At 43.8% G+C, this 13082-nt stretch overlaps 1 protein-coding gene across 1 annotated transcript in view; it reads right to left on the bottom strand.

Moving 5' to 3' along the window:
- Positions 1-13082, bottom strand: part of LOC136384641 (ADAMTS-like protein 3) — a 248229-nt gene that overhangs the window by 149789 nt on the left and 85358 nt on the right. The window contains exon 5 of the mRNA XM_066355073.1: positions 2939-2984. Coding sequence (XP_066211170.1) covers positions 2939-2984 — 46 coding nt within the window. The remainder of the gene's footprint in view (positions 1-2938; positions 2985-13082) is intronic.

Here is a 13082-nt window from a genome sequence, read left to right as displayed (position 1 = left end):
CCTTATATCAGACTCTTTGAAACCCAAGCCAAAGGGTATAAGAGAGAAGGGTAAAAACAACTGCTTGTCAGTGGTAGAGCATCGGCCTGGCATGCGGGGACCCGGGTTCGATTCCCGGCCAGGGCACATAGGAGAAGCGCCCATTTGCTTCTCCACCCCCCCTTCCTCTCTGTCACTCTCTTCCCCTCCCGCAGCCAAGGCTCCATTGGAGCAAAGATGGCCCGGGCGCTGGGGATGGCTCCTTGGCCTCTGCCCCAGGCGCTAGAGTGGCTCTGGTCGCGGCAGAGCGACGCCCCGGAGGGGCAGAGCATCGCCCCCTGGTGGGCAGAGCATCGCCCCTGGTGGGCGTGCCGGGTGGATCCCGGTCAGGCGCATGCGGGAGTCTGTCTGACTGTCTCCCCGTTTCCAGCTTCAGAAAAATACAAAAAACAAAAAAACAACTGCTTGCACTTTTAAGTTCACAGGTACGGCAAGCACACTGTAGTTTCACAAACTTAACAAGGGTTGACCGATGGAAGACAGCCTAAGGGGCCTGCCTAACCTTAGTTCTTGCTGAAATGGTGGCCAGATTTGTGAATGTGACCCAGCCTCCCTGGCCCCCGCTGACTGTCCCAAGCAAGCATCTGGCCCACGCCACGTCCGTCTTCCCCATGAATTTGGATTTGCAAAAAACAGAGCCAGAGCCGAACACGCACATCACTCTGAGGCTGGGCTGCCATGTGTTTTAGGAGATGCAGGTGGAAGCAAAGTGAGCCGGTCCCCCAGCAAAGAATGAATTAGAGGGGAAGGTGATGGCCACGGGTTCCAACGGAAGGAATTCCGTTAGGTGGCTTCCTCACATCCTGATTCCTGGGTTCCGTCCCTGAAGGGGTGCACAGGCCAAAATGATATTAAACATCCACACATCGTCCAGTGAATTCCATGTGTCTTGAGCTAATCTGAGTGGGCGTGACTAACGATGGCCCCTGGCCGAGACAGCCTTGTGTCTGGATGGTGCCTTGTGGTCGGCCAAGGAGTCTCACTGACGTCCATTCTCTACCCCTTTGAGCTAGACAGGTCAGGATGACCATTTCTCTTATCTCTATGAATGGAGAAAACTGGGACGTAGAAAGTTTGTAGTCACCAGCCCAGACTCACAACTGGAACATGACAGAGCCAAGGCCGCGTCCAGAGTAACAAGTATCTTGTTATGTGATACTGCTTTCTAGTAATCTGGTAGCATACTGACTACTTATAGTAAATGGTTTCCTTTACTTATGTCAACACTAAGCCTGTGGGTCTAGTTCAGCTGGGTCCCATGCCCTGGGTCAGTCTAAGGATTCTTGTATGTTAAATATACTGCTCACAAAAATTAGGGGATATTTCAGAATGAAAATATAACGATTAAAAAAAAGTATTTTATTTTATTAAACAAGAACCGAAAAAAAGCAAATGACAAGTCAAAGAAAGTTGTTCAATTATGCAAATGAGATGCAAAACCAGCTTTTATTTCATTAGTGAAAATGCACTATACAAAAGGCTGAAAGTACTGGAGCATCTGCACCTTCCCTGCTCCCCTCATTTTCGTGAGCAGTGTACTTTAGAAGAGGTTTAGGAAGCTTGAATGCCAGACATTCTCCTGCTTCCCTTTCCTCAAGAAACATTTCTTTTTTTTTTTTAATTTTTTAATTTTTATTTTTATTTATTTATTTTTTTTGTATTTTTCTGAAGCTGGAAACGGGGAGAGACAGTCAGACAGACTCCCGCATGCGCCCAACCGGGATCCACCTGGCACGCCCACCAGGGGCGACGCTCTGCCCACCAGGGGGTGATGCTCTGCCCCTCCCAGGCGTCGCTCTGTCGCAACCAGAGCCACTCTAGCGCCTGGGGCAGAGGCCAAGGAGCCATCCCCAGCGCCCGGGCCAGCCTTGCTCCAATGGAGCCTTGGCTGCGGGAGGGGAAGAGAGAGACAGAGAGGAAGGAGGGGGGGTGGAGAAGCAAATGGGCGCTTCTCCTGTGTGCCCTGGCCGGGAATTAAACCCGGGTCCCCCGCATGCCAGGCCAACGCTCTACTGCTGAGCCAACCAGCCAGGGCCAAGAAACATTTCTTGATATCAGTTAAATTCAAGACAACACTTATTTCTCAAATACACTTTATTGGCTTGGCCTGAGTTAAATGCTGTGAAGAGCACAAAAGAAGAATATAGTCCACACTGGTTACATAGCCAGCCTGGTGGGGTAGGAGAGAGAGGGGAACAGAGAGGGGTGGGAGAAGGGACGGGTGCAATGGGTAAAGGGGGTCAACCATTTGGTGACGGTGGACACTAGACTCCTGGTGGTGAGCATGCTGTAGTGTATATAGATATCAAATTATATATAATGCCGTATACTGTACCTGAAATGTATCTAATGTTATAGACCAAAGTTCCCCCAATTAAAAAAAAAGAATAAGGTGTATAAACCCTTCCTCATGTGTGATTTTCCCCTTCACGCATTTTGCAGTGGGCCGACAGGTGGCTAGAAGCAGGTCGGCCCAGTTCAAGTCTGTGTGCTTCCTCTGTGGCCCTTAGGAAAATAATTGCTCTTCCCTCAGCCCCAGTCCCCTCATTTGCAAAAGAAAAATAACCACACCTCACGTGCCTCCGAGGGTCGGGTGAGGACTGTATAGAAAAGCACTTCGAACTCTGAAGGTGTTTACAGGAGGCATTATACATTCTTCCTATGAATTCAGAAATTGTTAAATACTTACCAAATTAGATCATAAATGTGAAATGGCCGAAAAAGGTAGTATAAATGGAAGGTATGAGATACACAAAAAACCTGTTGTCAATTAGACAAATATTCAAAATTTCCACAAAGGGTACCAAGAGACCATTAGCTTTATAGTACATATTACAATATTGTAACTGAAAACATGAACATATTTTATTAGATTATATATTTTTATTACAGAACTTACATGATTGCTGCACGTCTTGTATCGAATATTCTGCCCTTCACAATTCCTAGAGGGAAAAAGAGGGGGAAAAAAAAGAAAACAATGATTTCATGGAAGTGGCAAGCAATGAGGAAAGAATCCAAAACTGGTAAAACTTTTATTGGTGTACATTACCTCTCAAAAATTCAAAGTTTAAATTCTAAGAAATAACTTCCATGGGCCAGGAGACGACAAAGCCTCATGGCAGAGTCACTTTACACAGAGAGTGAATTCTTTAGTTGCCTTAGTGTAATAATATTGCTTACATGCAGTCCCTACCCAGGGGATCCACATAACCACTGAAATGAATGTATTTGTGTGTGTGTGTGTGTGTGTGATGTGTGCACATAGATTTTTTTTTTCTGTGAAAAAGAAGAAAAAGCATTTGTGTGGCACATTCCAACAGGAGAATTTCTCTTCCTCCCTCACCAAAGTAACTAACCCAAGTTGGCTGGTGACTTTGTGACCTTCTCCCATCAATACAGCTATCAGTCCTTCTATTGATATAATAGGACTTTTTCATGCATAAGTTTTCCACTCTCAGTTGGCTACATATTATTCAATGGTTTTTTTTTCCAGCAGGGCACATGGATGGCATATTATTAATGCTTTGTATTTCATAAAGCAAAGGCAACACAGCCCATGATGCATAGCTTTTTTCATGATCCCTTTTCCTCAAAACTGTAGACACACTTCAGTGGCCTTTGACATGTAGACTTGCAGAGGAGAAGTCTGATTTTTATACTTTTGTACATGTGTTTCATCTTTCTGCCTGAAAGCTTATAGGCTGTGTGTGTGTGTGTGTTAGTATCTGAAGTGAAAATCATAGGCCCTAGCCAATTGGCTCAGTGGTAGAGCGTCGACCCAGCATGTGAAAGTCCTGGGTTCAATATCCAGTCGGGGCACACAGAAGCAACCATCTGCTTCTCCACACCTCCTCTCTCCTTCTCCCCTTCTCTCTGTCTCTCTCTCTTCCCCTCCCGCAGCCATGGCTCGACTGATTCAGCGCCTCACCCCAGGCACTGAGGATGTCTCCATAGAGCTTCTACCTCAGGCACTATAAAGAGCTCAGTTGCCAGCATGGCCCTAGATGGGCAAAGCATCAGCCCCAGACAGTGTTGCTGGGTGGATTTGGTCGGGACACATGTGAGAGTCTGTCTCTCTATCTCCCCTCCTCTCATTTGGAAAAGAAGAAAAATTTTTTTAAAAAACAAAACTGTAATCAGGTGTGTGTATCTGATTGTGTGTTTCTTTTCATCGAGTTTGAAAATGGTGAGCCCTTCGACTGGAACACTCAAAGCTGTTATAAGCAGCACCATAAATTATTCTCAGAATAAAATTCTGGTTACAGCTCTTATTCCAAAAATGCCTGCAATTCTTGCATTAGAGTTCACTCCCTCTGCTTCTTAATCTCTGGTTTTCTCTCAGACACATCTCATTGCTACAACTCCGTTAGTGCTCGTAAGAAATCTCTACAGATACCATCCTCCACATGACTAATTTGCTTTCTTATAGTGCAGGGGTCGGGAACCTATGGCTCACGAGCCAGATGTGCCTCTTTTGATGGCTGCACCTGGCTCACAAACAAATCTTTAATAAAAAAATAATAACGTTAAAAATATAAAACATTCTCATGTATTACAATCCAATCATTTCCTACCGCTCATGTTCATGGTTGCGGGTGGCTGGAGCCAATCACAGCTGTCCTCCGGGACAACACCCATTTTTATTGGATAATGCTTAACGTACATGGGTCGTTGTGAGGTCAGGAAGTAAACTTCCCTCCTTTTAATCAAGTAGTCAGCTAGCTAATTGTAGAAACCCTTCTGACGAAGAAGATGGCTAAAAGAAAAAAGATGAGGAGTATCATACTTTTCAGCAAGAATGGACAGAGGAATTCGCCTTTATGGAGAAAGCAGGTTCTGCAGTGTGTCTAATATGCAATGATAAAATTGCATCGATGAAATGGTCAAATATAAAGCGGCACTTCAACACCCGCCATAATACATTTGCATCAAAATATCCAGCAGGGGACAGCAGGAAGAAAGCATGTCAAGAGCTACTGTGCAGAGTGCAAGCTAGTCAGCAGCAACTCCATGTTTGGACCCAACAAGGTGACTGGAATTCGGCTAGCTTTGCTGGTGCTTTAGCAATTGTGAGAAACAGAAAGCCATTCACAGATGAGGAGTATGCCAAAACATTCATGCTTGATATTGCCAATGAACTTTTTGACGACTTTTCGGAAAAAGACAAGATAATCAAATAAATAAAAGACATGCCTCTGTCAGCAAGAACTGTTCTCGATTGTACCATCATGATGGCAAATCAAACTGAGGCAACACAAATGAAGGACATAAATGCAGCACCATTCTTTTCTCTCGCTTTGGATGAGTCAACAGACATAAGCCATTTATCCCAGTTCAGCATGATTGCAAGGTATGCTGTTGGTGACACACTACGTGAGGAAAGTCTTGCTGTTTTGCCTATGAAAGAGACAACAAGAGGGGAGGATTTATTCAAGTCTTTCACTGAGTTTGCTAAAGAAAAAAAAAATCTACCGATGGATAAACTTATTTCGGTGTGTACTGATGGTGCTCCATGCATGGTGGGGAAAAACAGAGGATTTGTAGCACTTCGTGAACATGAAAAGAGACCCATCCTAAGTTTTCACTGCATCCTACATCAGGAGGCGCTTTGTGCTCAGATATGTGGCGAGCACCTTGGTGAGGTGATGTCACTGGTCATTCAGGTGGTCAACTTTATTGTTGCCTGAGCTTTAAATGATCACCAGTTTAAAATACTGCTGGATGAAGTTGGGAATAATTATCCTGGTCTGCTTCTGCACAGCAATGTGTGTTGGTTGTCAAGAGGGAAGGTGCTCAGCTGTTTTGCGGCTTGTCTGAGCAAAATCCGGACTTTTCTTGAAATGAAAAACGTCGAGCATCCTGAGATAGCTAACACTGAGTGGCTCCTGAAGTTCTACTATCTCATGGACATGACTGAACATCTGAACCAGATCAATGTGAAAATGCAAGGTGTTGGAAATACAGTCTTATCCCTTCAACAAGCAGTGTTTGCATTTGAAAACAAGCTGGAACTCTTCATCGCCGACATTGAAACAGGTTGTTTACTACAGTGGTCCCCAACCTTTTTTGGGCCACGGACCAGTTTTATGTCAGAAAATATTTTCACGGACCGGCCTTTAGGGTGGGACGGCTAAATGTATCACATGACCGAGACAAGCGTCAAGAGTGAGTCTTAGACGGATGTAACAGAGGAAATCTGGTCATTTTAAAAAAATAAACCATCGTTCAGACTTAAATATAAATAAAATGTAAATAATGTAAGTTATTTATTCTTTCTCTGTGGATCAGTACCAAATGGCCCATGGACTGGTACCAGTCCGTGGCCCAGGGGTTGGGAACCACTGGTTTACTACACTTTGAAAAACTGGGAGAGTATAAAGATGCATGCACAGCAAGTGACCCTGCTCAACATCTTGATCTCCAGCAGCTAGCGGGCTTCACATCTAATCTCCTGCAGTCATTCAAAGCACACTTTGGAGAATTTCATTAAGTGCACTCGTCTTTTTAAGTTCATCACCCGTCCACACAAGTGTGCAGTGTACAGCGCCGACCTGAGTTACATCCTCAGTGTCTCCATCAGAGATTTTGAGCTACAAGCTGCTGACCTGAAGGCCTCAGACATGTGGGTGAATAAGTTCAAGTCACTGAATGAAGATTTGAAAAGACTTGCATGACAGCAAGCAGAGTTGGCGAGCAAACCCAAGTGGGGAGAAATGAAAAAATTTCAACCCACGGACCAGCTGATTGTCAAAACCTGGAATGCACTTCCTGTCACATACTACACACTGCAGTATGTGAGTATTGCTGTACTGACAATGTTTGGCTCTACGTATACATGTGAGCAGTCTTTCTCACATATAAAGAACGTTAAGACCAGCCTACGATCATGTTTAACGGATGGAAGTCTCAATGCCTGCAAGAAGCTTAACCTCACCACGTATCAACCAGGACTACAAAGCCATCAGCAAATCCATGCAGCACCAGAAGTCGCATTAATGGTAAGAAGTACTTTATTCATCATTGGTTAGCAACAGCATAACAACGTTATTAAAAGGAATTCAGAGACTTATTGTACTTTAAAGGTGTTGGTCTTACATAAAATGCACACATTTACTTGTATTTAGTGTTAAACATATTGTATGGCTCTCATGAAATTACATTTTAAAATATATGGCGTTCATGGCTCAGCCAAAAAGGTTCCCGACCCGTTATAATGGTTACTTTGTATTTTATTGTCCAACACACATTTTCAATCCTTCTCACTCTTGCCTTCTTTCTTAACAACTCAGGCCATCCTCACCCCACTTGCTGTTCCACCTACAATGTGTAGCCTAGTCTCCTTCCATCTTCTGTCTTAGATGACATATGGGGGAAGAAGTCCTGGAGCACAAAGAACAGCATTCAGCTGCCCCCAAAAGCACCACCTAAGTGACAGTGTAAGTTCCGAAGCAGAACTCAGACAAGGTACCCAATCACTTACTCCTATTTATTGAGTTCCTTTGGCTTGTAGTTTGGAACATCTTCCTAGATGATTGTAATAGTTTGGCCCAGTCTTAGCATTCTGTAACTGTGCATTTCCAGCTCTATGACTTGTCATAGGTATAGGACTTTGAAACTTATTAAACACTCGATGAGGCGACATCCAATTTTAACTGTTCAAAAAGCACCAAGCCAGGAGGCTGGCAAGCTAACTGTATTTAGGGTGGAGAAATCTTTCTCTCTGTCGAAGGGAAGTGACTCCACTCTCTTGGGAAACAACACAAGGCCGTTTACTTACATGACTTCCTTCATTGTGCTTTCTACGTGTGGACAGGAGAAGAAAATAAATTACAGGGAAAATGAGAGGCCAATTTAAAGTGCTCGTTCGTTTTGGAAAAGCCCCAGCTGAGGAAGCAGCTAATAGATTCGGGGAGTGATAACCAGGAGCTTTTCGTACTGTGCTGACTTAGAACCCTAAAAAGCTTTTGATTCTCATTTCAAGGGGGGTAGGCAAATTGCAGAGGCACCGCGCAAGAGAATATTTGAATTGATGTCAATACTAGAAACACAAAAACTGTTGAAACTGACAAAGAGTGAGGCATTTCCTTTAAAATAAAAGTGTATGAGAACTTCAGAAATGATTTTTCAGACAGATTCGTTGTCACTGCTTAATTTTAGCTCTTTGAGTGAAAAGCAAAACTACTTGTGTAAAATGAAATTTTAAACGTAAAGAAAACAAGATGCCCATTGAAGTTGGCTTATGCTTGTGTCTCAGCCCTGCTGTGTAGACCAGGGTCGCAGTCTACACCACACTGTCCTAACTGGGAGGCAGTCACTTGCATCTCGAGTGTTGAGCCTGAAAAATCTAAACCTAAGACGTAAGTATATCTCCACTATAAACGCTACTACAGCTGCGGCAAAGTGACATATATGGAAAGAGATCCTTTTATTTCATGAATTCTCAAAATATAGTGTCACTTTGGACTCATTTCTTCTACAACGACTTCTTATGGTGACCCTAGTATGGATCAGGATGTGGTTATAAAGATGCGGGGAGACTCTCTCTTGATTCGCTTAACAAGTTAGTAGGAAGGTTTCTTTTTTGTTGTTTTTTTTGTTTCTTGTTTGTTTGTTTGGGAGTTTATTTTGAGAGAGAGGCAGGAAAAGAAGGACAGGAAGACAGGAACATGGAGCTGCTCCTGTATGTGCCCTGACCGGGGAATCAAACTGGCAACCTCTGTGCACCAGGACGATGCTCCAGCTAACTGAGCTGTCTGCTGGCCAGGGCTATAGACAGAGAGAGGAAGGGGAAGGGAAGCATTCATTTGTTAGTCTACTCAGTCGTGCGTTCATTGGTTGTTTCCTGTGTGTACCCTGACCAGGGATCGAACTTGCCACCTTCTCATTTTGGGACCACACTCTTAACTGACAGAGCTAACTAGCCAGGGCCAGTAGGAAGGTTTTGGGTTTTTTTTATTTGTTTGTTTGTTTTGTATTTTTCCAAAGTTAGAAGAGGGGAGGCAGTCAGACAGACTCCTGCATGCACCTGGCTGGGATCCACCCAGCAAGCGCACCAGGGGGCAATGCTCTGCCCATCTGGGGCATTGCTCTGTGGTGGCTGGAGCCATTCTAGAGCCTGAGGTAGAGGCCACAGAGCCGTCCTCAGCACCTGGGCCAACTTTGCTCCAATAGAGCCTTGGCTGCGGGAGGGGAGAGAGAGATAGAGAGGAAGGAGAGGGGGAAGGGTGGAGAAGCAGATGGGCACTTCTTCTGTGTGCCCTGACCAGAAATTGAACCCAGGACTTCCATATGCCGGGCCAATGCTCTACTGCTGAGCCAACCAGCCAAGACCAGGAAGGTTTTTTTTAACCCAACCACATGCCTGGCATTTTGAGCATTTCACTTCACTCTATCAAACCTAACACATACTCAGCCCACTGACTGGACTTTATCAATATCACATGCGTGGGTTACAGTTTTGTGTGAAAATGAATGACCACTTTATGAAACAAGCATAAAATTAAATGCAAGTTATTTTAAAGTTAAGGGCACTGGAGGCCTAATTCCCTGAGCAGGAACATGCCAGCTTATTCAGAGGCTAATTCCTCTGGCTGAAATCAACAAAGCTACAGCAAGAATACTTCCAGGTTTTTGAGTTCATTCTAATTATTATACACAAGAGCTAATAATTATCAAGAGTGTATGAAAAGTCAAGAACATCATTTCCCAATTATGTATTTTCTATCCTTAAAACATTCAACATACCCACCCTGAAACTGAAGATTTTTGAAGCCATAAATTTACGAATATATAAAAAACATATGTTGATTCCACATGAGGACACTTTAAAAACATTAATAAAATATTTTTGGAGTTTATAGCACTATAATTTATTACATTCACTTGATGATATATTGACTCAAAAGCTAATGTCTTAAAAACTGAGAAGAATGCGTTTTAAAGAATAAAAATATATTAATTAAAAAAAAGTAGTTAACTTAAATCATGTTTCCCATAGTTGGCACTTGACTAGACTATCAACTTACAAATTCCTACAAGAGAAAGAGACATTCTGGTTGGTATATGGTTTGCAGTGCAAAAGAACTGACAGTATTTAAATGTGATCGAACTCTAAAATAACTTTATCCACAGAGAAATAAATAAGCAAAATAGCTACATTCATCCCCTTCCCTGAATCACAAATTTCAAGGCGCACACTGGTATAAAGAGAAGGCACCGAGACCCTTCTGATGCCCTGGGACAACTTTCTGTTTGCCGTGTATGTAACCACCTCCATTTTCCCCTTCCGAGAAAAATCAACCAGAAGAACTCAATTATCTGTGAAGATTTAATAAGTCCTTTAGGCTGCTTAAGCATAAAGAGATCTGATAAGCCTTCCGAAGGAAGTAGGTTTCCTTCTTCATAATCTGGAATACTTCCAAAATCATGTTGAAAGTTCTTACCGTGGGAATGGGTGTATTAGGTTTGGGGCTGCCCTAAGAGGTAGAAAGCAGGAATGAGTGAATTAATCACAAACCTGCTGCCCTTAATTCAAACTCATCTCATTTAATATTTATGCAGAGAAATAACGTTACTGTTTCTGTTTCTTCCCAAAGACACAGAATGAATGGGTGTGCCACAGGCCTGGCCCCATGCCAAGAAGCAAGCCAGGATCAAGATACAGTGGGATTGAGATTACGAGACTAATATATGAATTTTTTAAGATAGAAGCTGCGACTTGGTGCATATTTTTGTTTGAGATCCAAGCGAAATGCCGAGATACGAGTCGTGATTGGGAAGCTGCCACTAGTTGGTGCACGGGTACGGTATCGGCAGTTTAAAATACGAGTTGACTGACTGACGAGCTCGCTTACAGAACGAATTAAATTCGTATCTCAAGGTACCACTGTATATACATATAAAGACATGTATCACCACACACTTATCATACTGTAAATACCACAGAACATACTCTTCTCTCATTTAATCTTTAAAAAAATATATTCGGGGCCCTGGCTGGTTTGTCTCAGTGGTGGAGCATTGGCCCAGTGTGTGGATATCCTGGATTCGATTCCCAGTAAGGGCACACAGGAGAAGCGACTATACGCTTCTTCTCCCCCTTACCTTTTCTCTCACATTCTCTCTTCCTCTCCTGCAGCCATGGCTCAGTTGGTTTGAGCACGAAGGCCCCAGGAGCTGAGGCACTAAAAACAGCTCTGCCTCAGGCACTAAAAATTAGTTGAGAGCATGGCCCCAGATGGGAAAATCATCAGCCTCAGGCAGGAGTTGCCAGGTGGATCCTGGTCTGGGCTTCTCATGTGAGAGAGTCTGTCTCTCTATTTCCCTCCTCTCACTTGGAAAAGAAAATAAATAAATAAGTAAAATAAATAAATCCATAAATATATTTGGTTTAGGGTGTTGTCTAGTCTCAGATGTTTGTTCAAATTAGATGACCTCTAGAAATGGGCAATTAGGGGATTCTAAGACTTGAAGGCAAATTTCGGAATATAGGTTGAGTTGCATATAAATAGGCTAAAGAACACTACATAGGTGCTAAAAAAAAATGAAACAGTTCAGTGAGTGCTACTTCAGGAATGAGACTCAAAATACCATTGGGTTTTGTTTGTCTGTTTTTCTTCTTGTCCTCCCTTGAGCAGATAGAGCATTGACAATGTATGTCATTTCCAAATATGCCTTTTTGGACATTTTACTAGTATTTTAAATGTAAGACTCTGAGAATCAGATTGTTTAACTTGCCTCCTCCTTCAACATGGCCCCACTCTGGTTTCTCCTTGTCTCTTTCTCCAGGCATGAAAACTGCTTTTTTTTATGTTTTATTTTTATTGATTTTAGACAAAGAGGAAGGGGGTGAGAGAGAGAGCAAGAGAGAGAGGAACATCGACCTGTTCCTGTATGTGCCCTGCCCTGGGACTGAACTGGCAACCTCTGCACTTCGGGAGGATACTCTAACCAAATGAGCTATCCGGCCAGGGCAAGAAAAACTTCTTTTCATTGCTTGTTCCAGCACCTTGACAATTGCATGTTTCTGTCCCACTACTATTCCTTTCACATGACCAACGGCCTCTCCGTACTCAGGTCCCTTGGCACAGATGACTTCCCTGGACAAGAGTTCTCTATTTCCTGAACACAATTTTTAATTATTTATAATTCCATTACATACTTGTTTATTGTTTGTCCCCAGACTATAAGAACTATTAGAGCAGGCTCCAGGTTAGTTTTATTCCCTGTTCTTAAAACTTCTTACCCACATAAGGTATAAAGAGGGTCTGGGGTTGGAGACATACAGTGGAAGGACTTGTGGAGATTTCTTTGGGATATCTGTGCTGTGAACCCACCTCTGACTCCTCCACACCAAGAAAGAGAAGGGACGAGGGCTTCAATCTGCTAACCCCAAACCAAGAGGAAGAAGCTTAAGGAGATCATTATGTGTCTCCCGCAGTGGCTGGCCCCTCGCTCACCCTGAGGAAGGTGAGGGCTGACAGATGAGCCACAGCAGGGCTTGTGTAAACAGAGGAGCTGTGGGATCCAGGTCTTTTAGGTTGTTACACAATCCAGGGGTCTCTGGAGAGCCACATGGACATGGGTCATGTGTGAGAGAGCCCTCAGGTCTCGGGAACTTACCAAGACAGCCACAAGGGGTGAGCAGATCCAGAAGGGAGAAGCTAGGAGCCCACCTAGCCGTCAAGTAACTGAGCAAAGAGCAGTATGGACAAGGGAGAGGTTGTGAAGGGCGCATCTCAGGGGAGTGCAGGCAGAAGACTGTGCAGGACAGGGGGTGAGAGGACAGGGGTGTCTCGGAAAAGTCTATCAAAGTGCTCACATTGGAAGGAGCCAGCTTTAAAAACCTGCTGAACCAGAGAGCACTGGCACCTGCTCACTACAATCAAGGCAGAGCACCCCCCCTATGCCTCCTCTCCTTTTGCCCAAACGTCCCTCCAAAAATGGGCAGAGAAGGTGGAAAGGCTGAGCAACGCCCTTCTGCACTTGCAGCAGCTGACCCCAGCCAGGGAGAGAAGACACAGAGTCACACATACACTCAG

This window comes from Saccopteryx leptura, chromosome 13 (genome assembly GCF_036850995.1).
Source record: "Saccopteryx leptura isolate mSacLep1 chromosome 13, mSacLep1_pri_phased_curated, whole genome shotgun sequence".
Taxonomy (NCBI): Eukaryota; Metazoa; Chordata; class Mammalia; order Chiroptera; family Emballonuridae; genus Saccopteryx; species Saccopteryx leptura.
This window is presented reverse-complemented; position numbering and strand designations above follow the sequence as displayed.